The sequence below is a fragment of the Manis javanica genome, chromosome 1 (genome assembly GCF_040802235.1).
Source record: "Manis javanica isolate MJ-LG chromosome 1, MJ_LKY, whole genome shotgun sequence".
NCBI lineage: Eukaryota > Metazoa > Chordata > Mammalia > Pholidota > Manidae > Manis > Manis javanica.
This window is the reverse complement of record NC_133156.1, coordinates 184,696,248-184,723,061: the sequence shown is the minus strand read 5'-3', so window position 1 is coordinate 184,723,061 and position 26,814 is coordinate 184,696,248. Positions and strand designations below refer to the sequence as shown.

Below are 26,814 nucleotides of genomic sequence, written 5' to 3'. Positions count from 1 at the left end.
CCAGTAGCCCTTTAGGATCCCATGGAAACCCAGAGAAGACAAAACCAGTTTGGTTCCCAGAATCTTAGAAGGTTGTGTTCACCCTCAGGACTTAAGAGAATAGGCTATGTACATCTCAGGTGTGTCCCAAAGGGGGTATATTTTGGTCAAGGCTTTATAATTGTGTAAAGAATGATCATGTATAAATATGAAACAGCAAACCTCAACAGCAGCAAGGCGATTGTTAGCAGAGTTGAGATGGGAGAAGCCTGTCAACTCCTCCTTGCCTCCAGTTTTATCATTTATTTCATCAGTGTCATTTTTTTCTTCTCGAAAAATACAGTGCCTGCCTACTAGCAAGAAAGTCTTCCAGGTAAATCTAGACTTTTCTCAACACCCAAGGATAGTTCTTGGATCTTTCCCTATATCTACACCAACAAATCAGATCAAAACCAAAATTATATCAATTGTCTATGTCAGTCAGATAGAAGAATAATGAGAATAAAATATTTTAAGACAGAAGAAAGTGTGACTTATCATTGGGTGACCCTGTTTAGTAAGTAAAGGAATGCAGATTGATTTGTGGCTGTTAAATAGGGCCAGTCCTTGAGAACAAAGAAATAGTAATACAAAAGGTTATACTATGCACAGTTCCCCAATTTTAGTTCAAATTCCTATTTCACAATACTTTTTCTCCTCTCCTATATAACTCCCTCACTGCGGGTCTTGTCTGCTGATGAGAAAATCATACATGGGATGAAGGAGGCATAGAGATTCCTCACTAATCATTAGGCATCTTACATTACCCCTCACTCACCAAACTTTTAGGTAGTACTTGTCCTGGTTCTATGTTCCAGGCACAGCATTGCATTTCAGAAGTAGATACAGATGACCAGTGTTCAAGGAAATCTGATGCCAGTGAAAAGTAGTAGCAGAATTCTGGATTGGACTGTAGCTTATAGTCAGTCAGGTGGTACCTCTTCAGAGGCACCTATACAACATTGGTCCATATCTGCCAGACCCTTCACAGGACCCCAAGGACCAGAGCATCTACCCCTGGCTGAAAGACAGCAGCCAGGATCAGACTTTGACTTTTTTTTTTTATGCTTGCCCCATATATTGACTTTTTTTTTTTTGGTATCATTAATCTACAATTACATGAAGAACATTCTGATTACGAGGCTCTCCCCTTCACCAAGTCTCCCCAACATACCCCTTCACAGTCACTGTCCTTCAACGTAGTAAGATGCTGTAGAATCACTACTTGTCTTCTCTGTGTTGCACAGCCCTCCCTGTGCCCCCCCAACACTATACATGCTAATCGTAATGCCCCCTTTCTTTTCTTCCCACCCTTATCCCTCCCTTCCCACCCATCCTCCCCAGTCCCTTTCCCTTTGGTAACTATTAGTCCATTCTTGGGTTCTGTGCTTCTGCTGCTGTTTTGTTCCTTCAGTTTTCTTTTGTTCTTATACTCCACATATGAGTGAGATCACTTGGTACTTGTCTTTCTCCGCCTGGCTTATTTTACTGAGCATAATACCCTCTAGCTCCATCCATGTTGTTGCGAATGGTAGAATTTGTTTTTTTTCTTAGAGCTGTGTAATATTCCATTGTGTATATGTACCACATCTTCTTTATCCAATCATCTACTGATGGACATTTAGGTTGCTTCCATATCTTGGCTATTGTAAATAGTGCAGCGATAAACATAGGGGTGCATCTGTCTTTTTCAAACTGGAGTGCTGCATTCTTAGGGCAAATTCCTAGAAGTGGAATTCCTGGGTCAAATGGTATTTCTATTTTGAGCATATTGAGGAACCTCCATACTGCTTTCCGTAATGGTTGCACTAATTTATATTCCCACCAGCAGTGTAGGAGGGTTCCCCTTTCTCTACAACCTCGCCAACATTTGTTGTTGTTTGTCTTTTGGATGGTAGTCATCCTTACTGGTGTGAGATGATATCTCATTGTGGTTTTAATTTCATTTCTCTGATGACAAGCGATGTGGAGCATCTTTTCATGTGTCTGTTGGCCATCTGAATTTCTTCTTTAGAGAACTGTCTATTCAGCTCTTCTGCCCATTTTTTAATTGGATTATTTGCTTTTTGTTTGTTGAGGAGCGTGAGCTCTTTATATATTTTGGATGTCAAGCCTTTATCAGATCTGTCATTTACGAAAATATTCTCCCATACTGTAGGGTACCTTTTTGATCTATTGATGGTGTCCTTTGCTGTACAGAAGCTTTTCAGCTGGATATAGTCCCACTTGTTCATTTTTGCTTTTGTTTTCCTTGCCCAGGGAGATATATTCATGAAGAAGTCACTAATGTTCACATCCAAGAGATTTTTGCCTATGTTTTTTTCTAAGAGTTTTATGGTTTCATGACTTACATTCAGGTCTTTGATCCATTTCGAATTTACTTTTGTGTATGGGGTTAGACTGTGATCCAGTTTCATTCTCTTACATGTAACTGTCCAGTTTTGCCAGCACCATCTGTTGAAGAGACTGTCATTTCCCCATTGTATGTCCATGGCTCCTTTATCATATATTAATTGACCATATATGTTTGGGTTAATGTCTGGAGTCTCTAATCTGTTCCACTGGTCTGTGGCTCTGTTCTTGTGCCACTACCAAATTGTCTTGATTACTGTGGCTTTGTAGTAGAGCTTGAAGTTGGGGAGCAAGATCTCCCCCACTTTATTTTTCCTTCTCAGGATTGCTTTGGCTATTCGGGGTCTTTGGTTGTTCCATATGAATTTTTGAACTATTTGTTCCAGTTCATTGAAGAATGGTGTTGGTAATTTGATAGGGATTGCATCAAATCTGTATATTGCTTTGGGCAGGATGGCCATTTTGACAATATTAATTCTTCCTAGCCAGGAGCATGGGATGAGTTTCCATTTGTTAGTGACCTCTTTAATTTCTCTTAAGAGTGTCTTGTAGTTTTCAGGGTATAGGTCTTTCACTTCCTTGGTTAGGTTTATTCCTAGGTATTTTATTCTTTTTGATGCTATTATGAATGGAATTGTTTTCCTGATTTCTCTTTCTATTAGTTCATTGTTAGTGTATAGGAAAGCTACAGATTTCTGTGTGTTAATTTTGTATCCTGCAACTTTGCTGATTTCCGATATTAGTTCTAGTAGTTTCGGAGTGGAGTCTTTAGGGTTTTTTATGTACAAATCATGTCATCTGCAAATAGTGACAATTTAACTTCTTCTTTACCAATCTGGATTCCTTGTATTTCTTTGTTTTATCTAATTGCCATGGCTAGGACCTCCAGTACTATGTTGAATAACAGTGGGGAAAGTGGGCTTCTCTGTCTGGTTCCCGATCTCAGAGGAAAAGCTTTCAGCCTCTCGCTGTTCAGTATGATGTTAGCTGTGGGTTTATCATATATGGCCTTTATTATGTTGAGGTACTTGCCCTCTATACCCATTTTGTTGAGAGCTTTTATCATGAATGGATGTTGAATTTTGTCGAATGCTTTTTCAGCATCTACAGAGATGATCATGTGGTTTTTGTACTTCTTTTTGTTGATGTGGTGGATGATGTTGATGGATTTTTGAATGTTGTGCCATCCTTGCATCCCTGGGTTGAATCCCACTTGGTCACGGTGTATGATCCTTTTGATGTATTTTTTAATGCGGTTTGCTAATATTTTGTTGAGTGTTTTTGAATCTATGTTCATCTACGTTCATTGCAAACAACGTCTGTAGTTTTCTTTTTTGGTGGGGTCTTTTCCTGGTTTGGTATTAGGGTGATGTTGGCTTCATAGAATGAGTTTGGGAGTATTCTCTCCTCTTCTATTTTTTGGAAAACTTTAAGGAGAGTAGGTATTATGTTTTCTCTGTATGTCTGATAAAATTCCGAAGTAAATCCATCTGGCCCAGGGGTTTTGTTCTTGGGTAGTTTTTTGAGTACCGCTTCAATTTTGTTGCTGGTAATTGGTCTGTTTAGATTTTCTGTTTCTTTCTGGGTCAGTCTTGGAAGGTTGTATTTTTCTAGGAAGTTGTCCATTTCTCCTAGGTTTTCCAGCTTGTTAGCATATAGGTTTTCATAGTATTCTCTAATAATTCTTTGTATTTCTGTGGGGTCCATCGTGATTTTTCCTTTCTCGTTTCTGATTCTGTTGATGTGTGTTGATTCTCTTTTTCTCTTAATAAGTCTGGCTGGAGGCTTATCTATTTTGTTTATTTTCTTGAATAACCAGCTCTTGGTGTCATTGATTTTCTCTATTGTTTTATTCTTCCCAATTTTATTTATTTCTTCTCTGATCTTTATTATATCCCTTTGTCTGCTGACCTTAGGCCTCATTTGTTCTTCTTTTTCCAATTTCGATAATTGTGACATTAGACTATTCATTTGGGATTGTTCTTCCTTCTTTAAATATGCCTGGATTGCTATATACTTTCCTCTTAAGACTGCTTTTGCTGCGTCCCACAGAAGTTGGGGCTTTGTGTTGTTGTTGTCATTTGTTTCCATATATTGCTGGATCTCCATTTTAATTTGGTCGTTGATCTATTGATTATTTAGGAGCATGTTATTAAGCCTCCATGTGTTTGTGAGTCTTTTTGCTTTCTTTGTACAATTTATTTCTAATTTTATACCTTTGTGGTCTGAGAAGTTGGTTGGTAGGATTTCAATCTTTTGGAATTTACTGAGGTTCTTTTTGTGGCCTAGTATGTGGTCTATTCTGGAAAATGTTCTATGTGGACTTGAGCAGAATGTGTATCCTGTTGCTTTTGGATGTAGAGTTCTATAGATGTCTATTAGGTCCATCTGTTCTAGTGTGTGTTCAGTGCCTCTGTGTCATTACTTATTTTCTGTCTGGTGGATCTGTCCTTTGGGGTGAGTGGTGTGTTAAAGTCTCCCGATATGAATGCATTGCATTCTATTTTCTCCTTTAATTCTGTTAGTATTTGTTTCACATATGTTAGTGCTCCTGTATTGGGTGCATATATGTTTATAGCAGTTATATCCTCTTGTTGGAGTGAGCCCTTTATCATTATGTAGTGTCCTTCTTTATCTCTTGTTACTTTCTTTGTTTTGAAGACTATTTTGTCTGATACTAGTACTGCAACACCTGCTATTTTCTCCCTATTGTTTGCATGAAATATCTTTTTCCATCCCTTGACTTTTAGTCTGTGCATGTCTTTGGGTTTGAGGTGAGTCTCTTGTAAGCAGCATATAGATGGGTCTTGCTTTTTTATCCATTCTATTACTCTGTGTCTTTTGATTGGTGCATTCAGTCCATTTACATTTAGGGTGATTATTGAAAGATACATACTTATTGCCATTGCAGGCTTTAGATTCATTGTTACCAAAGGTTCAAGGTTAGCTTCTTTACTACATTACTGTCTAACTTAACTCGCTTATTGAGCTATTATAAACACAGTCTGATGATTATTTCTCTCCCTTCTTATTCCTCCTCCTCCATTCTTCGTATGTTGGGTGTTTTGTTCTCTGCTCTTTTTAGGAGTGCTCCCATCTAGAGCAGTCCCTCTAAAATACCCTGTAGAGGTGGTTTGTGGGAGGTAAACTCCCTCAGTTTTTGCTTGTCTGCAAATTGTTTAATCCCTCCTTCATATTTAAATTATATTTGTGCCGGATACAGAATTCTTGGTTCAAGGCCCTTCTCTTTCATTGCATTAAATCTATCATGCCATTCTCTTCTGGCCTGTATTGTTTCTGTTGAGAAGTCTGATGATAGCCTGATGGGTTTTCCTTTGTAAGTGACCTTTTTCCTCTCTCTAGCTGACTTTAAAACTCTGTCCTTGTCCTTGATCTTTGCCATTTTAATTATTATGTGTCTTGGTGGTGTCCTCCTTGGGTCCTTTCTGTTGGGAGTTCTGTATACTTCCATGGTCTGATCAATTATTTCCTCCCCCAGTTTGGGGAAGTTCTCAGCAATTATTTCTTCAAAGACACTTTCTATCCCTTTTTCTCTCTTCTTCTTCTTCTGGTACCCCTATAGTGTGGATATTGTTCCTTTCAGATTGGTCACACAATTCTCTTAATATTGTTTCATTCCTGGAGATCCTTTTATCTCTCTCTGCATCAGCTTCTATGTGTTCCTGTTCTCTGGTTTCTATTTCATCAATGGCCTCTTGCATCTTATCCATTCTGCTTATAAATCCTTCCAGAGATTGTTTCACTTCTGTAATCTCCTTCCAGACATCATCTCTTAGCTCTTGTATATATTTCTCTGCAGCTCCATCAGCTTGTTTATGATTTTTATTTTGAATTATTTTTCAGGAAGACTGGTTAGGTCCACCTCCTCAGGGGTTGTGATTTTGCTCTGTATCAAATTTTTCTGCCTTTTCATGGCGATAGAGATAGTTTGCAGAGCTGGCGCAAGTGATGGCTGGGAGAACGTCCCTTCTTGTTCGTTTGTGGCCTTCCTCTCCTGGGAGAACAGTGACCTCTAGCATCTTGTGCTGAGCAGCTGATTCTTGCCTGGCTGCTATGGAGTTTAGCTCCGCGTTGGCTATGGGTGTGGCCTGCCTCAGGCTGCTGCTCCGATATGGCGGAGCCATGTCGGAGGGGAAATGGCTGGGAGGCTGTTTATCTCTGTGAGGGGCCTCCAAGCTGCCCTGCTGCCCAGGTTGTTAGAGTGCCCAGAGTTCCCGGGGATTTCCAGCTGCTAGGCTGAGTGTCCTGGGATGCTTCCATCCAGCTGTTGCGTCCCTGTCCCTTTAAGACTTTCAAAAAGCACTCGCTTTTCTTTGTCCCAGCGTCACCGGCTGTGGGGACCTGCTCACAGGTCTTACTGTCCTGTTTCCCTAGTTTCCAGCACCCCACGCATGCACTGTGTCTGCACTCTGGTGAGGATGGCTAGGGCTGGGTGTTTAGCAGTCCTGTGCTCCCTCTCCCTCCCCGCTCCGACTCCTCTCCTCCCGCTGGGAGCTGGGGTGAGGGGTGCTTGGGTCCCACCAAGCCACAGCTTGTATCTTACCCCCTTCACAAGGCGCTGGGTTCTTGCAGGTGTGGATGTGATCTGGCTGTTGTCTTGTGTCTTTTGGTCTCTCTTTTAGGAAGAGTTGTATTTGTTGTATTTGCAAAAATATATGAGGTTTTGGGAGGAGATTTCCGCTGCTCTACTCACGCCACCATCTTGGCTCCGGCCTGACTTTGACATTTTTAGTATACAACTGAATCCATTCCAGGTGGATGGCTGGGATTCTAATAAAAGAGGATGTACAAAGCCTTAAAAAGCCCAGGACTGGGATTTGCAGTTCTAGTGAGCTCTTGGGAGACTCCCAGCTGCCATTAAGCTCAGAGATCTATTGATGATGATTAGGTAGGTCCATTCACCATGGAGCTGTGCTCTAGAACCATTGACCCATCTTGGAAGGAACACAGGAACTGGCGGGAGCCATCTGAGTTCCAAACCCAGGGTTTTTATCCAAACAAGGGAGAAAAGGCAATGTCCAGCTGGCAAAGACCTGGAGGCTTCCTTGAGCAAAAGAGGCTTCCCATCTCCAGGATCTTCTTTCTTCCATTCAACAAAAAGGTGGAGCTGGAGAGGCAAATATCTGTAAGACCCTCACAAGGCAAGCTTGATAAAAAAGTGATTGTGACCCATCATCAGAGGATGATGACTGAGAGATGTACATGGTGCCTGGAGAGCATGGGACAGGGCAGTGAGCCCCATCTGTGTTGGTCGGTGGTAACAGGCAGAGACTGAGTTGAGTCTTGAAGAATGAGCAGGAGTTGGCAGTGTGGACACTGAGTGTCCTGAGAAGATGCAGTGTGTTTGAGGCTGAGAGATCTAACAGAAAAGGTTTTTTTTTTTGACAGGAGGCACCCTGACTCCTTTCTCTATAGACCCAACTCCTTACCCCGTAGCTGTGGGTTATGTGCTACTGCCACCTAAACTGCTTGCTCTTCTCAAACAATTGTATAAACAGGCCTTCCTATATGCATTCAGCTGGCAGAGTTGAATGTTTTTTCAAGTGCTGATTGTCCATCCTTCTGAGGATTGCCTGTTCTGGTCCTTTGTCTATTTTTTTATTGTTTGCCTTTTTACTGTTTACTTGTACCAATTGTTTACATATTCTGGACACTCATCTTTGGCCTTTTATACTCTTTGCAGACATCTTCTCTCCCTGTTTTCTTGTCTTTGATTTGTTTTGCTATCTTTCTGTCATTCAGAATTGTCGACACTTCAGGTACTCAAAATTATCTTTTTATTAAAAATCAATTGCTACTTTCTGTATCAGGTTCAAGAAACCCTTCACTAACTTGCCAACATAAAAATCTCCTTTTGTAACTCACCCAGTGGTGTAAAATTCTGTTTTTTCCTATTAGGTTTTAATACATGTAGGATTACATTTGATATGAGATAATGATCTAGCTGGTTTTTTACAATTAGGAATCCATTGTCACAGCATCATTTATTGAAGGGCTTATTCTCCCTCCCTAGTTTGTATCACCTGAATCACCTCTGTCACTATATAGCAAGACATCACATAGGTTGAGATTTTGGTTCTCCCTTCTCCACTGGCCCTACTGTTATATCCTGGATTATGCATATGGGGTCTTTATATCTAATAGGGCAAGCTTTTCAACTTCCTTCTTTTTCATAATTGCCTTGATGACTTTTATTTTTTTAATTGATAAGCTGTTTTTTTAATTGAAGTATAGTTGATATACAACATTATATTGGTTTCAAGTATACAACAAAGTGGTTCAGCAGTTACACACATTATTAAATCCTCACCCCCACTAGTGCAGTTAGTATCTGTCAACATAGGAAGATATTACAGAACCACTGGCTATATTCTCCATGCTGTACTTCAGTCCTCATGACCAGCTTATATATGATTGAGATTTTTGTGCCCCTTTATCCCCTTCACCCTCCCCACCCACTCACCCCAGCCCTTCCCCCATGGTAACCACCAGTCTCTTCTCAGTGTCTGAGTGTACTGCTATTGTATTCATTTTCTTTTGTTTTGTTTTTACATTCCACAAATAAGTGAAAGCATATGGTATTTGCCTTTTTCCACCTGGCTTATTTCATGAGCATAATACCCTCTAGATCCATCCATGTTGTTGCAAATGGCAGAATTTCTTTTCTTTTTATGGCTGAATAATATTCCATTGTGTATATGCACCACATCTTCTTTATCCATTCATCTATTGATGGACGCTTTGGTTGTTTCCATATCTTGGCTATTGTAAATAATGTGGCAATAAACTTAAGGGTGCATATCTTTTTTGAATCAGTGCTTTTGTTTTCTTTGGGTAAATTCCTAGAAGTACAGTTACTGGGTCAAATGGTGTTTCTGTTTTTAGTTTTTTGAGGAACCTCCATAATGCTTTCCACAGTGGCTGCACCAATTTATATTCCCACCAACAGTGTGGGAGGGTTCCCCTTTCTCCACATCCTCACCAACACTTGCTATTTCTTGTCTTTTGGATAGTGGCCACTTTAACTGGTATAAGGTATTATCTCATTGTGGTTTCCCTGATGACTTATAGATGTTTAGTCTTCATTTCATCTTTAAAGTCATTTTTTAAGTTTCACAAAATGTCCTTTCAGCATTTTTCCTAGAACTGAAGTTATAGATTACTTTGAAGAAATCTATGATATGGGGCCTTTCACCATATGACTATAACATATTGTGTCACTTTTGTTCAGGTTGGACCAACGTATCACTTCTGTATATGAGGCAGAGAAAAGTAAATTCTCATGGAGTTGGATGGAATACACTCAACCAGAATAAGAATTCTTTGGGATATTATACCACAAAAAGGGAGGCACAAAATCTACTTTGCACAGATTCATCTTAAGTATCTGTAAAATAGGCTGAAACAAAGAAAAGATGGTAACAAATAACTCTCTTGTAGTTAAAATTAAGGTAGATGAGTGCATAAACAATAAAATAAATCTGAAACCACTGGAAAATGTGTGTAGTACAAAATGTCAGAGCCGGAGGAGCAAACTTTAACCTCAACAGTTATTAAAATGATAGGCAGAAATGCAGAGCTCAGCTGAAACAGATCCTTAAGTGAAAGGAAAGAAGCATTGTAGTTCCAGAAAGAGTGAGTTAGAATATAAAAACCTACTATGAAGTCACTGCACCAGATTGAGTACAAGCTCTATGGAAGATGCCTCTAAGCTGAACTGAAGCTTTAGTAAATAGTATTAGTGAAACAGAAGTCAACCTTGGGAAGTAAAGAAGCCCCCTTTCAAGTCTAAAATTCTAGGATTCCATATGGCTTAGAGTAAATTTCCTTCTTTTCTCAGTAAGAGGATTCCTTTTTAATATAATGAAAGGCTGTATAGTTGTGCTTCTTTCATTAGTGTGATTAGTTTCATTAGATTTCCTTAAATGTTGAACTATGTACACATTCCTGAAATAAACTCCAAAAATGAATTAATTATTATTCTTTTGGATTCATGCTGCATTAGTTTTGCTCATATTTTACATAGACATTTTGCACTTATATTGACAGATGAAACTGGATTCTGTTTGTTTTTAAAGAGGAAGATTCATTTATTTTTGTCTGTGTGAGCATCTAGTTTGTGGTAATTCATTTAAATGAATTGGAATCACTTTTCTTCCCAAAAAAATAATTTAAATAGCACAAAAATAATGGTTTCTCAAAGATTTGAAATGAACCTGTGAGTCTGATTCGGGGACTGTGACTGTGTGGAGTTGGGGTGGGAAGGAGTGGGAGGTGAAGGAAGTTTTTCTTAACAAAATGTGTAAGAACTCTAACACCTTTTCAAGTAATTTCCAAAGTTACTAAAGTGTTAGATAATGAGCTCAGTTGATGGGTAGGCAAATGTGAAATAACAGATGGTGAAGAGAGCATGATACAAGGTGAAGACAAATGAAGAACACGTGATTAAGGAACTTCTGCTTTTGTTTCCCTAGATCAGGAAGTGTGCTGCACCACTGGAATGAAATCTATTACTTTGTGGAGCAGTTGGCTCATAAATTCATCAGGTGAGAAACACAATGCATAGTTCTTCTGTCATGAGTAAAAACAGGCTTTGTTTGCTATTCCATGGATTACTATTTTGGGGATGCCTTTTGACGAAGGTAGACTTTCAGATGTTGGACCAGAGACTTGACTTTGTTTTAATTTTTGCCACATTAGAAAAACCTTTGGCTTCATGTTTTCAAGAGGATGCCCAATTTGGTTATAAGACCAAAATTTTAACATTCTCCCTGTCTTGTTGAGTACTATATTCTTTTAGAAGGATCATTAACATTTTCTTTCACAGTGTGCCATGCTGGGGCAAGTAGCTTAGTCTCACTGGACTCGTGTGTCGTGAGCGTAGCATGTAAGGTGGCCAACTCATCCTGATTTGCTAAGAACTTTTGTGGTTTTAGCACTGGGAGTCATACATCCTGAGATCTTCCCTCTGTCCTGGTAAACCATGATGTTGGTCAGCCTCACTCTGTGCCCTGTCAGGTAGAAATCTCTAAGCATTCCCAGTATACTTTCCAAGGGAGGACAGTGCAATTGTTAACATCGTCACTATAAGCATTGCAGGGGCCTAGGAGGCCATGCTATCCAATAGGCATAAACAGCTGCTAGTACTGCTAGGAAAGACAGCTGTTACATACTTCTGGATTCAGCCTCCCAGGAGCACTGTGATAGCTTTCATGGATGTGCTTGAGGCCAGTCATCAAGACCTGTGGTAAAATTGTTCTGGTCATTATAAATTCTAGAACAGCTCCACTCCTGCGTGATGACCTCTGTAGAATCTTCCAGCTTATGTGAGTGATCATAAAATTCATCTTGGAATAAGGTTCTTTATCTGAAAAGATAGGCTATCCTCCAAGATCAAAGTAGTGACAGACGTATTCCCTCCAAATTCACTTACTGGTCTGAACCGTACCTGCCTGCCTGACTGGAGGGAAAGGGTTAGGAGGTGTCCTCTCTGTGGTGCCAAACACTGAAAGCTGCAGCAGGAAGCATCTAAAATAGATTCTGAGAGAAGTGGGAGTGACTTGAGGAAAAGGAGAGAAGCAGATAAATACACGAATGGTATTGAAATCGAAATCAAAATATTTAAGAGAATCAGAGAATCTTAGAATCGAAGGGAACAATTCTCCAAGCTTTCCTATGAGGCATTCACCAACCCTGAACTTGATAGCTTGGGTGGAAACTGCTGCTTTTTGAAGCAAACAGTCTAATAGTTGGACAGTTCCAGTTTCTAGAAAAGCCTTTTTGTCATTGAGCCAAAATTGCTTTTCCTGTACTCTCATCCATCTGTCCTTTGAAGTGATGGAAAACAAGTCTGCCTCCAGACAGTATTGCTGTGTCTCTATTTGCTCTTCTGGTCTTACATTCCTCTGAAGCAGAGAGGTCAACTGGAAAAGGTTGTGAAGTGAGGCAGATGTGGATTTGAATCCAAGCTCCATTGTGCACACATAGCAATTTACTTTCCATGGTTGAACCCAAGTTTGTCTGTGAAAATCATAAAAGAAAACCTGGAAAACCAACCAGCCCAGCGCCTGGATCAGAGTGTACACTCAGCACTTCTCTTTCCCAGCTCCTTCAGAAGTTCCAGACGCTTCACTATCTTAGAGTCAAAGAAAGGTAGAGGTAAGGGCTGGGGATGTTAAGGGACCACTTCATTCCAATCCTCTTGTTTTATAGAAGAAGAAACTAGGGACCAGAGAAGTTGACATAGTTGAATCCAGACCACTGGGCACTTGCCTCTGATTGTGTCCTCTGGCCCTCCTTGGCCAAGGACCCGCCTCCCCAAAGTGTGGCATGAACACATGACTGGCATGCAAATTCCAGGAGGCTCGGACTGTTGTTTTGTTGACTGCTGCCACCATGTGCCTGTAATGGTGCTTGACACATAGTACATGCTCAGTCAATATTTTTGAGTAAGTGAATGAACTTTGAAAAGGAATGAATCATTTTTATTTGTGCATTTTCATAAATAGTCTAGGCAGCTGGTCCTGCAGGGGGAAGTTCATTCAGTATCAGTGGCCGGTGCCAGTACAAATACATAATTTCTCTTCTCATCTCACTGACACTAGAGCCAAGCCTTTAAATGTTGGTGCTGGTTCTAGATTTGCCTCACCTCCCTTCTCACTGCCAACACTTGGTTTGAGCAGTTATACTCAAATCAGTATGCTGAGGCCTCCCAAATTATGTCTCTAGCCCAGACTTATATACCAATTGCCTCTTGGAGACCTCATTTCCTGCACTGCAAGTTCATTCTTTACAGAGCTGAATTTATACAAACAACGCAATATCACATAGTGATTAAGAGCCCACATTCTGGAATGAGAATGCTTGGTTTTAAGCCCCAGATCCACCACTCTTCCATCGTGTGACTTTGGGAAAATTACTTTATCTATCAGGTTCTCAGTTTCCTTTTGTGGATAATAGGAAGAATAATAATACGGATTTCATAAATTTGTGACAAGTTTAATAAGATAATACATGCAAATCACTTATAATAGCACCTGACACATAGTAAGCACTTGATAAGGTTGGCCATTGTTATATTATTATGATAATTATGATTTTTATTATTACCATGTAGGACTTGGTGTCCTGCTTGCCCAGCTGGTGAGGTAGTAACAGTTCTCTGAGTCATGAACAGAGAATTCAGGTCTGTTTCAAAAGACCAATATTCAGTTCACCAGGTATTGCTTGGATTCTTAACAGGTATTGAACACCATGCTCAGGGTCTCCAAAGATGCATCAGACAAATGGTAATGAATATAGATGTTATCCTGGAGGCAATAGGAGCTCTTGGAGGGTTTATAGCAGATGAATGACAAGATTTTTTTTTTTTTTGAGAGGGCATCTCTCATATTTATTGATCAAATGGTTGTTAACAACAATAAAATTCTGTGTAGGGGGGTCAACGCTCAATGCACAATCATTAATCCATCTCAAGCCTAATTCTCATCAGTCTCCAATCTTCTGAAGCATAACGAACAAGTTCTTACATGGTGAACGAATTCTTACATAGTGAATAAGTTCTTACATGGTGAACAGTACAAGGGTATTCATCACAGAAACTTTCGGTTTTGATCACGCATTATGAACTATAAACAATCAGGTCAAATATGAATCTTCGTTTGATTTTTGTACTTGATTTATATGTTGATCCCACATTTCTCCTATTATCATTATTATTTTTATTTTTATTTTTAATAAAATGCTGAAGTGGTAGGTAGATGCAAGATAAAGGTAGAAAACATAGTTTAGTGTTGTAAGAGAGCAATTGTAGATGATCATGTGTGTGCCTGTAGACTATGTGCTAATTCGAGCTAGACAAGGGCAATAAAACATCCACAGATACAGAAGCTTTCTCTCAAAACGGGGGGGGGGGGTGGTGAGGTTCTAAGCTTCACCACTGTTGTTCCCCGATTTCTCACCTGATGGCCCCCCTGCGACTGTGCCTGTCTTAGGTTGTTCTTCCCTTGAGGAATCTTACCCGTCTCTGGCTAACCAGGAATGACAAGATTTTATTTACATTTTAGGAAAATAATTCTGGAAGCAATATGAAGAAGGAATTGGAGCAAGGAATGTGTGCTAGGAAATGTCACCAGCTAGGAAGCAATTGCAGTGGTCACATTACTAAGGGCAAGCTCCAAACTAGGAGATGGAAAAGAGCGACAGGTTTGAGAAACATATTAGAAAGTGGGAACTATCAAACTTGGGCCAGACCAGGTATTAGAGGTTATTGCATTGTGAAGAAATAGGTTGGTGCTATAATGGATGAGCCAGGTGGCCACCCAGAGAGAGTGTGTTCATACTGGTGAACCCACTACAGTCTGACAGTCCTTCTTGTAGACAGAGAAACATGTCTGGTCCTTAGCTGAGACTTGATCTGTCTCCCAGAGTGTGGATTTTACATTGACATAGCCCCCAAGCACTGCCATTTAAAAACCTTGACAATGTTTCCATTAATAATGAAAAGTATAACTACCAAGTGGAATAGCTACTCTTGTGCTCTATCAGCACATTCTCTCCTTATAGGATAACCTCCTTGGGAAGCCAAAACAGAAATCAAAAGTTGATGGTGAGCCTACTTTCACAGAAAAATTAGTTCATTATATGATCTTGATGTTGACGGCATTGAGCTGCCACAGCCTGAGACCCTCTCTTCATTAAAGTATGCCCCAGACAGCATGGAGACACTATGAGATTTGTCTATTGGGATCCTGTTTTTATAGTCACCATGCAGACCAGCCCTCTTCTAGGGACACACTTCTTCAACAGCAGGCAAGACAGTGATGAATTTTAGCTTTCTTACCTGCAGTCCGCCCTCACTGAGCAGCAGTGTCAGATCACAAGCAGCCTCCAGGAAGACACATGCAGGGCTTCTCTGTGGTCCACAGCTGCACATCTGTGCTCCTCGATGTGGAGGCCCTCTTGGGTCATAGGTCCTCCTCTGGCATCTGTGAAGACCAGGGAGGAAGATGAGAAGGGAATGACATTCCATAGTCTTATCCACCCTGATAAAATTTCTTTTTCTTTTCAGCCCACAGTTAAGAATGTCCTTTATTGTCTTCTCTACTCGAGGCACCACCCTTATGAAGCTAACAGAAGACAGGTAAGCGTGCTTCTTGCCCCTGTCATTAAGAAGCCCATCTCTTCTTGAGTAGCTCTGATCTTTGAACCCAGTGCCAGCCTTGACCTTTTAGTCAATTTAATCTAATAGTTCTTTCTTCTCACATAAACCGTGAACTTAGCACATTGACCCATCTGCTAGTTTACTCTGCGGTAATTTCGATTGAATTTCCTGATGTTGGTGAAATTTTATAAGTGACATAAGTCAAATTAAGGAAAATCTTATATTCGATTGGTGACGCAGTCTGCTAACTTGGAACAAAATGTTGGCAGACCAAATTCTTGGGAGACTATATTTTTCTTTATTTAAATTAGATTTATTTTGTGGATTAAGGGTTCAGAGATGTAATAAGTGCAATGTAAGAGAAGAAAGAACTTGAAATATTATCATAAATAATAACTAAGGCAAGGAATAGAAAGAGAGGGCTTATGGTGCCACAAAATAAAAGGCAATTTGAATCAGGCATGAAAATATGTTGTTGAAATAAGAGGGTTAGTTAGACCTAGCTTAGCAAAAATATTATTTGGGGTTTTACCACTTGCAGATGAAAACTCACAATAAAAGAGACATGTCATTTATTTATAGTATGGCAGATTGGGTGTGGAAATGACAGTTCTCCTGAGTTAATGATACTTTGTCCACTTTTTAAAAAGTGATATGGTCCATATGAGAGAAGCACCATGGGGGGACACAGTGGGGCAATTGACAGACTTACATACTGACATGTTGCAAAAAGTAAAGGAGAAAGTTCAAGTAAAGGGAAGACAGAAATACTTTATTCTATAACCTTCTTCTAATAAATTTCTTCTAGAAATGAGAACAGAACTACAGGGTGAACTACAGGGTGCACTGAGGTTTTCTGGATTTTGTACTGACATAGCAATCTGAGGTAGTCCCCTTTTTTCTCCATGTCTTTGTTTTCTATCTGTAACAAAAAGAGTAGTCTGTACTATATAGAAGTTTTCAAGTCCTATTTCTCCTTCAGCATGCATTATATGCTATTATAGGTGCCATTTGATATGCATGGAAACCCTATTTTAAAAGCAAAGGTTTCTTATTCCTTATTAACAGAAGGAGAACCTGAAGCCTGATGGTGTTCCTAAGGATACTGGGCAGAACCCACTCTAGATGCAGGCTCCACATTCTTTCCCCTTTATCCTGCTGCCTTCTGTTAAACAGAGAATCATGAAGCCCAAGAAACCTGGGTGGCTTTCCTTCAATATTGGCCAAGAATTTCAAGAAGTTCTGAGAAAGTGTCTCCAGCCTATGGGTTATATGAAACACTCCTGATCTCCTTGAGTATATGATGACATCATTTAGGTAGAGGTGTCTTCTATTCAGAGAAGACTCCCCTCTCACACATTCTTCACATCCTCCTACAACCGAGGCTTCCAAATGCTGGCTCCACTCCTTCCAGGCCTAAGAGTTCAGTCAAGTTCACACAGCCCTTGTGGGATTTTGTGTGCTGCTGCTCACAGCCTCTGGGAAGTTGGGGAGGGCAGGAGGGGATAATGGATTTATAAATTCTATTAGAACACCTGGACTTTCAGACCCATTTTGGTTGCACTAGTTCATATTAGTCATTTGAGTCGTATTTAGAATCTGATTTTTCTGGCCCTTAACTTCACTACGCCTAGTTTCCCATGCCACAGAAAAGACAGAGTTTAAAATCTCCCCTTTGCCTGAAGCAGCATTTCATATCAAATAGCTGAATATGCATCAGACCACAGCCACAAATGCCTTGCTAATGGTTTCATTTGATGACTGATTGGCCTAACCTATGGGTCAGCTGGCAAAGCTTCCCCAACCTGTCAGCCTATGGAAAAATGTAGGCAAGCCATCCTCTCTAACATACTTTCTCATGAGGTTGGCTAAAAGAATTAGACTTCTAGAACTTCCAAGCTGGTACTATTTCTGAAATATATGGCTTTCAGTGTTTTAGTTGAGCACAGGAATTTTTATATTTTTTTCTATACTTCATTTGGTCTTTACCGTCTCCCTATAAAACAGTAAAAGATGCATTATTATACCTATGTAATAACTGAGAATACAGTTTTAAAAAAAACTTGTTGAAAAACAAGACATGAATTAGCAGAGGCTTATTTCACAAGGGCAAAAGATTTGGAGTAAATCAAAAGAATAATATCAAAGGTGTATTTGCAACCAGTTCTTGGGATCAAATCCACATTGGGGAAACCATGGGAAGGCTGAAAACATAGAATGGAAAATAATTATGGTGTGCTGAGATATAGTAAAGGAATTACAATTAGAATAATAATGCCTACTGTTTTTGTTATTTTACCAGTGAAGCACTTTACTTATCATTTCTTATTTATACCCATGTAACCATTATTACTTTAATTTCTAATGGGGTCTCGTTTTATACATAAGTAACTGCTTCCAAGGTTTTTTTATCTTTAGTTCTCAGTATGAGTATGTGTCTGGGCATGGTTTTTCTTTGAATTTACCTGTTTTGGCTTTGCTGAGCTTCTTGAGTGTATAAATTTATGTCTTTCACCAAATATGGGGAATTTGAAGCCATTATGTTTCATATATTTTTTCTGTACCAGTGGTTTTCTCCTCCCCTGCTAGGACTCCAGTGACACAAATGTTAGATCCTTTGATATTCCACATGTCTTGGAGGTTCTGTTCAATTCTTTTTTGGTCTTTCTTTCTGTTTTTCAGATTATATCATTTCCACTGATCTATCTTCATATTCACTGACTCTATCATCTACATTCTGCTGTTGAGCTCACACACTGAATTTTTTATTGCTGGTATTGTGTTTTTCAGTCCTCAAAGATCTATTTGATTCTTTTTAAATTTTTAATTTTTCTGTTGAGAACTTCTATCTTTCTATACATTACATGTGTGTTTACCTTTACCTCATGGAGCATAGTTATTACAACTGCTTGAAATTCTTTATCTGATAATTCCAGCAGCTCAGGATTGGCATTTTGTCTTCTCCCTTGAGAATTGGTCACATTTTCTAGGTGCTTTGTATGTCAAGTAATTTTAGATTGTATCCTAGAAATTGTAAACATTGTGTTGCCTAGACTGAATTATATTTAAATCCTCCGGAGAATGTTGAACTTTTTGTTGTTGTTTGCTTTAGTAGACAATCACTCTGGCTAGGTTCAGACCACAATTTCTGTTTCTGCTGTGAGCGGTGGTTTTTATTTCAGTTGAGTTTTCAAGGAATTTGCTAAGCTGTTTTGGGTCTGCCCTGCACATGTGCAGCTCAGAGATAAGCCTGAGACTTACTTGGCTTCATACATAGAATTAGAGGGATTTCCTTCTCCAGCACTCTCCTCCCCAGGATTCCCCATACACTCTCATTCCCACTGAGGCCCTCTTTCCAAGTTCTCTACCAAGAAAAATGAGATCTCTTGGAGTTTTGGCCACCTCATTGCTGCATGCACTTCTCTACTGAGGCCACTCTTGGGGCAAAGCCATTAGTAATAAAAGAGAACTAAAAATGGGGATACCCCCGCCACATTCTTTGAAACAGAGGGGCTCCTTTGTCTAGGGGCTAGAAATATTGGGATTTTCTTTGACTTTTAGACGATATTCCCAGGCCATTGCCATGTGATTGAGAACCACACTCAGGTTAAAGCCACAAAAAAGAGGGAAAAAAATTTTTGGAATTTATCTTTGTATTGGTTATTTCTCCAGATTTTAACTACCTTTCTCAATCCACCAGCTTTGTTTACTTTTCAGAGTCCTCTGATGTTTGCCTTTTTTTAATCCAGAGTTTTTTGTTATAATAAGCAGGAGAGCTGGCCAGTAGCAAGTTTGCTTGATCTTGCCTGCTGCTACTTCAGTTTTACAGATAAGGACTCTACGATTCAATGAGTATAGATAACTTGCTGAGGTCAAGTAACAAAAATGGCAGAAGTACTCTTCTAATCCTGGATTCTGGATCTAGTCCAACTCATGGCTTTGCATTATATCATGTTGTTCTTCTAATATTTCTTACTTTCATCAGTTTGCAAAACAAACTGTAACAAATTTTCTAGTTTTCTCATTAGCATAATAAAGAAAATAATGTTAATTTAAGTACAATTAGAATAATCATTTTACTGTTAACTACTGCATATGATTCCCTAAAAATTTCCTGGATAGTTTTTTTATGATCTTAATTGAAATACCTGAAGTGTTTGATCATTTGGAAATGAGATTATATCAAGGAAGTCCAACTCTTCCTTTAAACAAATCAGAAATAGATATTCAATGTAATCAAATGCATTTTTGGCTTCTATTGAGATAATCTTTTTTTTGTTTGTTTGACCCACAAATACAGTGAAATGCATTAAAAAGTTTTTAATATTGGGACATACTTGTATGACTGGTTGGTTATACTTTGTTGCGATAGGTTATTATTTTAATGTAAAGCTAAGTTCTACTGTGCATTTTACTCAGAAATTTAGCATCAATATTCATAATTGGGACTGGGTTGCTGTTGCCTTTTTATGACTACCTTTACTTAGAGTTTTTTTTTAAATTTTTTTATATGTAGATCATTACTTCTAGAATTTATTCTAATAGAAGGTATGGGAGCAAGATCCATCTTTTTTTTCCAAGTGTTCAGCCAGTTTTTCCAACATCATTTACTAAATAATCTTTTATTGCCAATTTGAAATAAAAAACTGTTTCGTAGACTTTGGTCCATTGCTAGGTTTTATTCTGATCCACTGCATTTCTGTCTGTTCTTACACTAGGACCACATTATTTGAATTAGTGTTAACATCTGGAAGGCCAGCCTTTCTTCATTTCCAATCTTGGTTTTTTCCTCTACTGTGTGCATTTTAAATAATTTTTTATAAAATCTTGGGATTTTCAATTGAATTGTATGACAAGTACAGAGCCCTGTTACTACATCTGTTTTTTTTTTTATTTAAGGATATATCACTTCTATTTTACGTCTCTCAATAAGGTTTTGTTACTTAATTCAGATCAGTCTCATACAGTGTTTGTTAAGTTTTTTCCTAGGCATTTTAGTGTTTTGCTTTCTTTGTGAATCAGGGTTTTTTCCTGTTTTATTTTCTAAATTATTGTTCACTATAGAGCAATTAACCCATAATTTGGGGTCCATGGGTTTTCATTGAGCTCCATAAAATGATTTTTTTTATTTTGCATGTCAAAGAGATTGTTTATATCAGATAGTTTATATCAGAAGAGGCCTATGCCTCCAAAATAGTCAAGAAATACCAGTTTAGGGGAAAACTATTAGTTTTATAGATTTATTTCTCATGCCATCATTTTAATGAAACATTTTTTAGTTTTAATACTTTTCTGGTCAATTTTGGAATGGTTTTCCAGTAAAATGGTTGTATTATTTGTAATTAATGACATCTTCTGTCCTCTTTTGTAATATTTATAGTTGTTATATCTTATGTGTCTTATTACATTGACCAGTATTTTCAAACTTAATGGGAATTATTTGTGTTTCACTATTATGTACTTTAAAGGATTTTGACTTTATAGAGATACTTTATCCACTATATTAAGGAATGATTCTTCAATTGGAAGTTTATTAAAAATTTTTATCTGAAGTAAATGTTACGTTTTATTAAATGACCTTTTGTCATATCAAGATAATTATCTTATTTTATTTCCTTTGTCCTGTCCACATGAAATTTTAAATCAAAAGATTTCCCAGTGAACTTTCACAAATTCCTTACATTCTTAGAATAAATTTTATTTCTCATGATTTGTTCCTTCATTTCTGGATTTGATTTCATATAAACCTGGAGGTATTGCTCACCTATATTTAACAATATTTAGCAAGTATATTCAGGAATTTTATTTTATACTATCTTTGTCAGGCTTGGGGTAAAAGAATTATGTGAGCTTGGAAAAATGAGTTGACAGTCTTTTCATAAGCTATGAAATATCTTAACTGATTACAGAAAGTGTATGTTTGTTCAAAGTTTGTGGAACTTAGAGGAAAACTATGTAAGCCTAAGTCATTATTAATGAAGCTCTTTCACAGTTTTCTCAAATTCTTCTATGACCATTGCTATTATCACATTTTCCACATTGAGAAGTATAGAAACTCACAATGTATTGATATTTTAATTCTATAATGTACCTTTTAAAATTTTCAAAATCTCTTCTATATCTTTGGTGATATCCCTTTTCTACATACATGTAAAGTTGTTTTTTCTCTTATTTCCTCATTCAGATTACTCAGTGGTTTGTCTCAAATTTATTAATAAGTTCTCTTTTGGATATTTGTTTTGTTTTATGATTCACTTTATTATTTTACTATTACTAATTCATTCCTTCTGCCTGTCTGTTATTTCATCTCTTTTCCTGATTTACTGAACAAAAAGGTTATTCATTACATTTTATTATTTCTCATTTTACAATAAAGCTATTATGAATATAAATTATACTCTAAATTTTTTTCTTTTGAATCTTTCATGAGCTATGTGTACTGCTCTCATTGTTAATTTCTAAATTATTTATAGTCATAGTTTTTTATTTGATTTAAAATTATTTCCAAAATACTTCACAATTTCCACATAATTTTTATTTTTTTATATTTTTCTCAAATTCTAGAATCATTGAAATTTTTAGGAAATGTAGTTTATATGATTTCTACTTTTTAAATATATTAGTTTTGGGGGGGCTAGTATATGATTAAATTTTATTTCCTATTCATGGATGTTAGAAAATATATATACTTTGATGACATTTTTATATAAGAAATGTGTTGATTAAATTTATGAACTCTTACATTTTTGTTTACTTAATCTGTGAGGACAAATTTTTTATTTTGTTTTAGTTCTGTAACTTTTTTAATTTTGATGAAATCTAATTGATCTACTCTTTTCTTTTGTTATGTGTGCTTTTGTTGTTGTAGCCCAATAATCATTGCCAAATTCAATGGCATGAAACTTTTCTCCTATGTTTTTTGTAGTTTTAGCTCTTTTGCCTAAGTCCTTGATACATTTTGGTTTAGTTTTTTGTATATGGTTTTAAAATAAGGATCCAACTTCATTCTATTGTAAATGGATATCCAGGTGGCCCAGAACCATTTGTTGAAAAGATTATCTTCTCCCCATTGAATGGTTGGCACCCTTGTCCAAAATCATTTGACTATATAAGCAAAGGTTTATTTCTAGACCCTCTATTCCATTCCATTGGTCAGTATGTATGTCTTTATGTTAATACCACACTTTTAATTATTACAGCTTCATAGTAAGCTTTGAAATAAAAAAAAATGTGAGTCTTCCTATTTTTATTGTTTTTCAAAGCCTGTTTGGGGTCTTTTGTGATTCCATATGAATTCTAGGAAAAGTTTTACTCTTTCTGCAAAAAAACGCCATTGGAAATTTATAGGGAGTGTTTTGAATCTGTAGATCACTTTTAGTAGTTTTGTCATCTTAACAGTATTAAGTCTTCCAATCCATGAACATGGGCTATCTTCTCATTTATTATGCCTTCTTTAATATCGTTCATATATTTTATTGTTTTCAGCATTTTTTAACTGACAAATAATATATTTCAAACCTATGAATATTTTCCTGATCATAATTTTTTTCTTTGTGTGTGTTTGACACCCTGCTATAGTTTTTTTAAATTTTTGGTATCATTAATCTACACCTGCTATGGTTTTAGAGATGGATTCTCTTCATCTTGAATGTGAGTTAGAATTGTCTGTGTGTTCCTTTGTTTCTTACATGAGTTTGCTTCAAAGGAAAATTTTCTCAGTATAGCGATTCCAAAGAGGAACTTGAAAATGTGAACACCCCAAGCTACAGAAGAAGGGAAAATTGAGATACAGTATAATTTTTTTCTTGGAAGGGGTAGAGACCCAGGAGTGTATCCAAGGTAAGGAGGAAGCTGAAGCAAAAAGAAGACAGTCAGATGTGAATTGTAGATGTTTTAATAACCTACCTCACCTTCAAACACAGGCTTTTCTTTTCATGCCCTTGAATTTCAGGCTAGTTGGTCCCTCCCTCGCCCTGACCCTCAGCAGCTTTGCTTCTCATAGGAATTCTACCGAGTGTCTGACATGTGTATGGCACCCTTACCTATTTTCCAGCTGTGAAAAACACTCTCCCCTATTACACTAATTTATCTGTTAGCTGTTTCCACAATATTTTGGAAAGAAAAGGGGGAGTTAAAATGTTTAGACCTAGATTACTAACTTTAACTGGAAATTTCACCTTTCTTCTAAACTTTGCAAGAGAAAAAACAAAACATAACAAAAAAACAACAGGTCAAACAATTATTATGTCTTATCCAACCCACTGGCCTCCTTTCACTGCTAAGGAAAATCATCCTCACAAAAACTGAATTACTTGGCCAAATTCATACAGGTAGTCAGCTGGAGTAGAACTTTTTGTTAACTCACAAAATTAAAAATTTTAAATCCAGTGATTTTTGTCCTACTATATTACATAGCCTACCCCATTCCCTGAGTCTGTACGCATGCTGTTGTCTTTTGTTTTGTACTTGTAGAATACTTCAATGGAAGCAACCACTATGTATATGTGCAAGTATATAAATACATATGCATTTGGATGTAATCTTCTATTAGTGGCTTATTATGTACCAAAACCTAGAATACTTTTCTCAATTATAATAAGAGAAAATGATAATACTTAACTTGTAAGGTTGTTATGGGAATTATATTATTTATTACATGTGTTATATAGATGGACATACTGAGTCAGAAAGGGCTGAAGGCTACTCTGCTGCAGAAGTGTAGGAACCTGGATATGAACCCAGGCATTTTGGCCCCAGTGTCCACACTCTCAATCACTATACTGTGGAGTTTCCCACAGTTTTACTATTATATACAGTTTTAAATTAAAAGCAAATCCCGGCATACACAATTCCTCTGACAGTTTTCTTCCGGAAAACAGTTCCCTGAAAGCATATGCCCTCAATACATTTTCTCTTATTTCCAGCTTTCGAAATACCCCTCACCAAAAGGTAAAGAGGTAGCATCAGCATTTTGCAGATGGGGTAAGAGGTTAAGTATCTTGCTTATTGCTTAAGGAGTTGGAGTGAAAGCCAAGAACTCTTGGCTCAAACTGCTGCATGGAAACCAAGAGACCACACTTCTCCGTCCCTCTCAGGCATCCTTTGGTTTGGTTGAGAATGTGGTTTAGCCATTAGTGTCACAGGGGAAAATGACATATTCTGAACACATCGCTTGATTCCTGGAGAAGAATGATTATAGGCTGTCATTACCAAGAGACATAGTTCTGAAAGCCTTTTCTAAGTTTAAAAATAATAAGAGAGAAACAATCTTCAGATACTTTGTGACTGAGAGAGCCTGGATTCTTTTTACTTTGAGGTACTATATTCATTTAGGTACAGGAAGCTTTGATAGCAAAATTAAGAGAACTAGGGGAGAGCATTTATTTATCCTCTTTCCCATTGACTGAGAGATGATATCATGGGATGTGAAACCAGAAGAAAGTTTTTAACATGTGGCCAGTCTATCCCTATACAGAGGGATATGGGTAGAAAACACTGCTTCAGCATGAAGTCAGATAAAAGTTATTGTGTCCTTTGTCTAACAGTTGTAGTAAGACTTCCTCCAGCTGGGAGTGCACAGGCAGTGTCTCTAGAGCACGTCTGTCTAAGGGGTCCTCATACTGAGTCTCAGTGGGGGTTAGAAGAACCCGTCCTGAAGCAGTGCAGCAGGTCTGGGAACAGACTGATCTCAGTCTAGTGTGGTCCTGTTAGTAGAAGAAAGTGAAAGTGTATCACTGGGCTCCCAAAGTATAGTTTGAAGTGGTTCATTAAAAGCAAAAAATGTCTTCAACATCCTTCAGCTTAAAAATGCATGTGCATTTGTATTCTATTCCACAATAACAATATACCATTGTTTGATTTTATATAAAAGTCATGTTGAGTTCTTTTTCAAATTTTGAATACAATCTACACTCCAGAAAAAAAATTTACATGCACACACACACACACACACACACACACCCGGTGTCTTTGTGTTCAGTACACTGCCTATACCACGTTAGGATACCACAGATGTAGTAGAAACAATACAGACTTTGTAGCAGGGCCAGTCTAGGTTGCAGTCTGGGCTCCACCAGCACGTACATGTGAATGCACCTCTCTGAATCTGTTTTTCTCAAATGCTCAATGAAGATAATAATGCCCACCACATGGTGTTGTAGTGAGGCTTTTGTGAATTAATGCATGGAAAGTGCCCAGCTGAGACCCTGGTGTAGCATAGATATTCAGGAAATACTAACTTTCCTTGCTCACCTACTATCTCTCATGGGCAAATACATAAAATCTAACAGAGATGCGTCCAGACACATTCTTGTCTGGATAAAGCCTGCAAGGCAAACTTCAGAAGTAGTCAGCAGAACCAAAGAACAGTGGAGTTCTCATAGCCAAAGTGAGACAGCAAAACCAGCAAACCTGTTATGGCCCAACCCAAGCAAACCCCACTATTGGTCAGCGTCAGGCAGCCCCAGAGCTGAAGCACCTCTGCTGTGCATCACCTCAGCCTGGTGGCCTGCGGCTTGGGGACCTGATTAGCGCTGCCCTCGATAGGCTGTGAATGCCTCGTGAACTGCAGGTTCAGCCTTTGCTGCTCACCCTCAGTAATTTCTTTAATTATGCAATATTTTGAATGTAACAAAAAGCATACAAAAAAGGTTAATGAGCCCTCATCCATCACCAAATTTATGAAATAAAATATTACAAGGATGGACACCTCCTGTGTACACTCCCCTTTCTCTTTCCTCACCGGAGATAATCACTATCCTGAATTTGGGGTTTATCTTTTTAGTGGATGTGGTATATTTTGTATACCCATGAGGAATATGCTATATGTTTTCATATTAAACTTCATAATAAATGTTCATATTGTATGTATTTTTCTTGACCTCACTTTTTATGCTTAACATCATGTTTTTGCAACTTTTATCTATGCAGATACATGTAATTGTGCTTGGTTTATTTTAACTAATGTATACTTTTCTGTGACATCATATTCTATTGTTATAATGCATCATCATATACTCATCTGTTCTCTTATTCATAGAAAATCATTTGTTTCTAATTTTTTTCTGTTTTGAACAAAATCACAAGGAATTTTTTTATACCTGTCTCCTGGGACATCAGAGCAAGGATTTTCTGTGACATGTAATGAGGAGTTGAATTGCTAGGTCTTATGGTATGTGAATGTGTAACTTCACTAGATATGATTTAATTGTTCCCCAAAACAGCTGCACCAATTTACATTCCCACTAGTGATTTATAAGAGT

The 26,814-nt window shown here is 37.9% G+C and overlaps 2 protein-coding genes across 5 annotated transcripts in view; one reads left to right on the top strand and one right to left on the bottom strand.

Annotated features, from left to right (window-relative positions):
* The window catches only part of GKN2 (gastrokine 2), a 92,106-nt gene extending 76,675 nt beyond the window's left edge, over nt 1-15,431 (bottom strand). Inside the window, exon 1 of the mRNA XM_073212214.1 lies at nt 15,233-15,431. Within this exon, the coding sequence (XP_073068315.1) occupies nt 15,233-15,421 (189 nt within the window). The 5' untranslated portion in view covers nt 15,422-15,431. The remainder of the gene's footprint in view (nt 1-15,232) is intronic.
* Nucleotides 1-26,814, top strand: part of ANTXR1 (ANTXR cell adhesion molecule 1) — a 226,771-nt gene that overhangs the window by 19,911 nt on the left and 180,046 nt on the right. For all 4 annotated transcript variants that reach the window (XR_012120811.1, XM_037022145.2, XM_073212205.1 and 1 more), the window contains exons 2-3: nt 10,866-10,937; nt 15,461-15,532. Coding sequence is in view for 3 of the 4 variants with exons in the window: in XM_037022145.2 (XP_036878040.1) it covers nt 10,866-10,937; nt 15,461-15,532 (144 nt within the window). In the remaining variant the exon portion in view is untranslated. The remainder of the gene's footprint in view (nt 1-10,865; nt 10,938-15,460; nt 15,533-26,814) is intronic.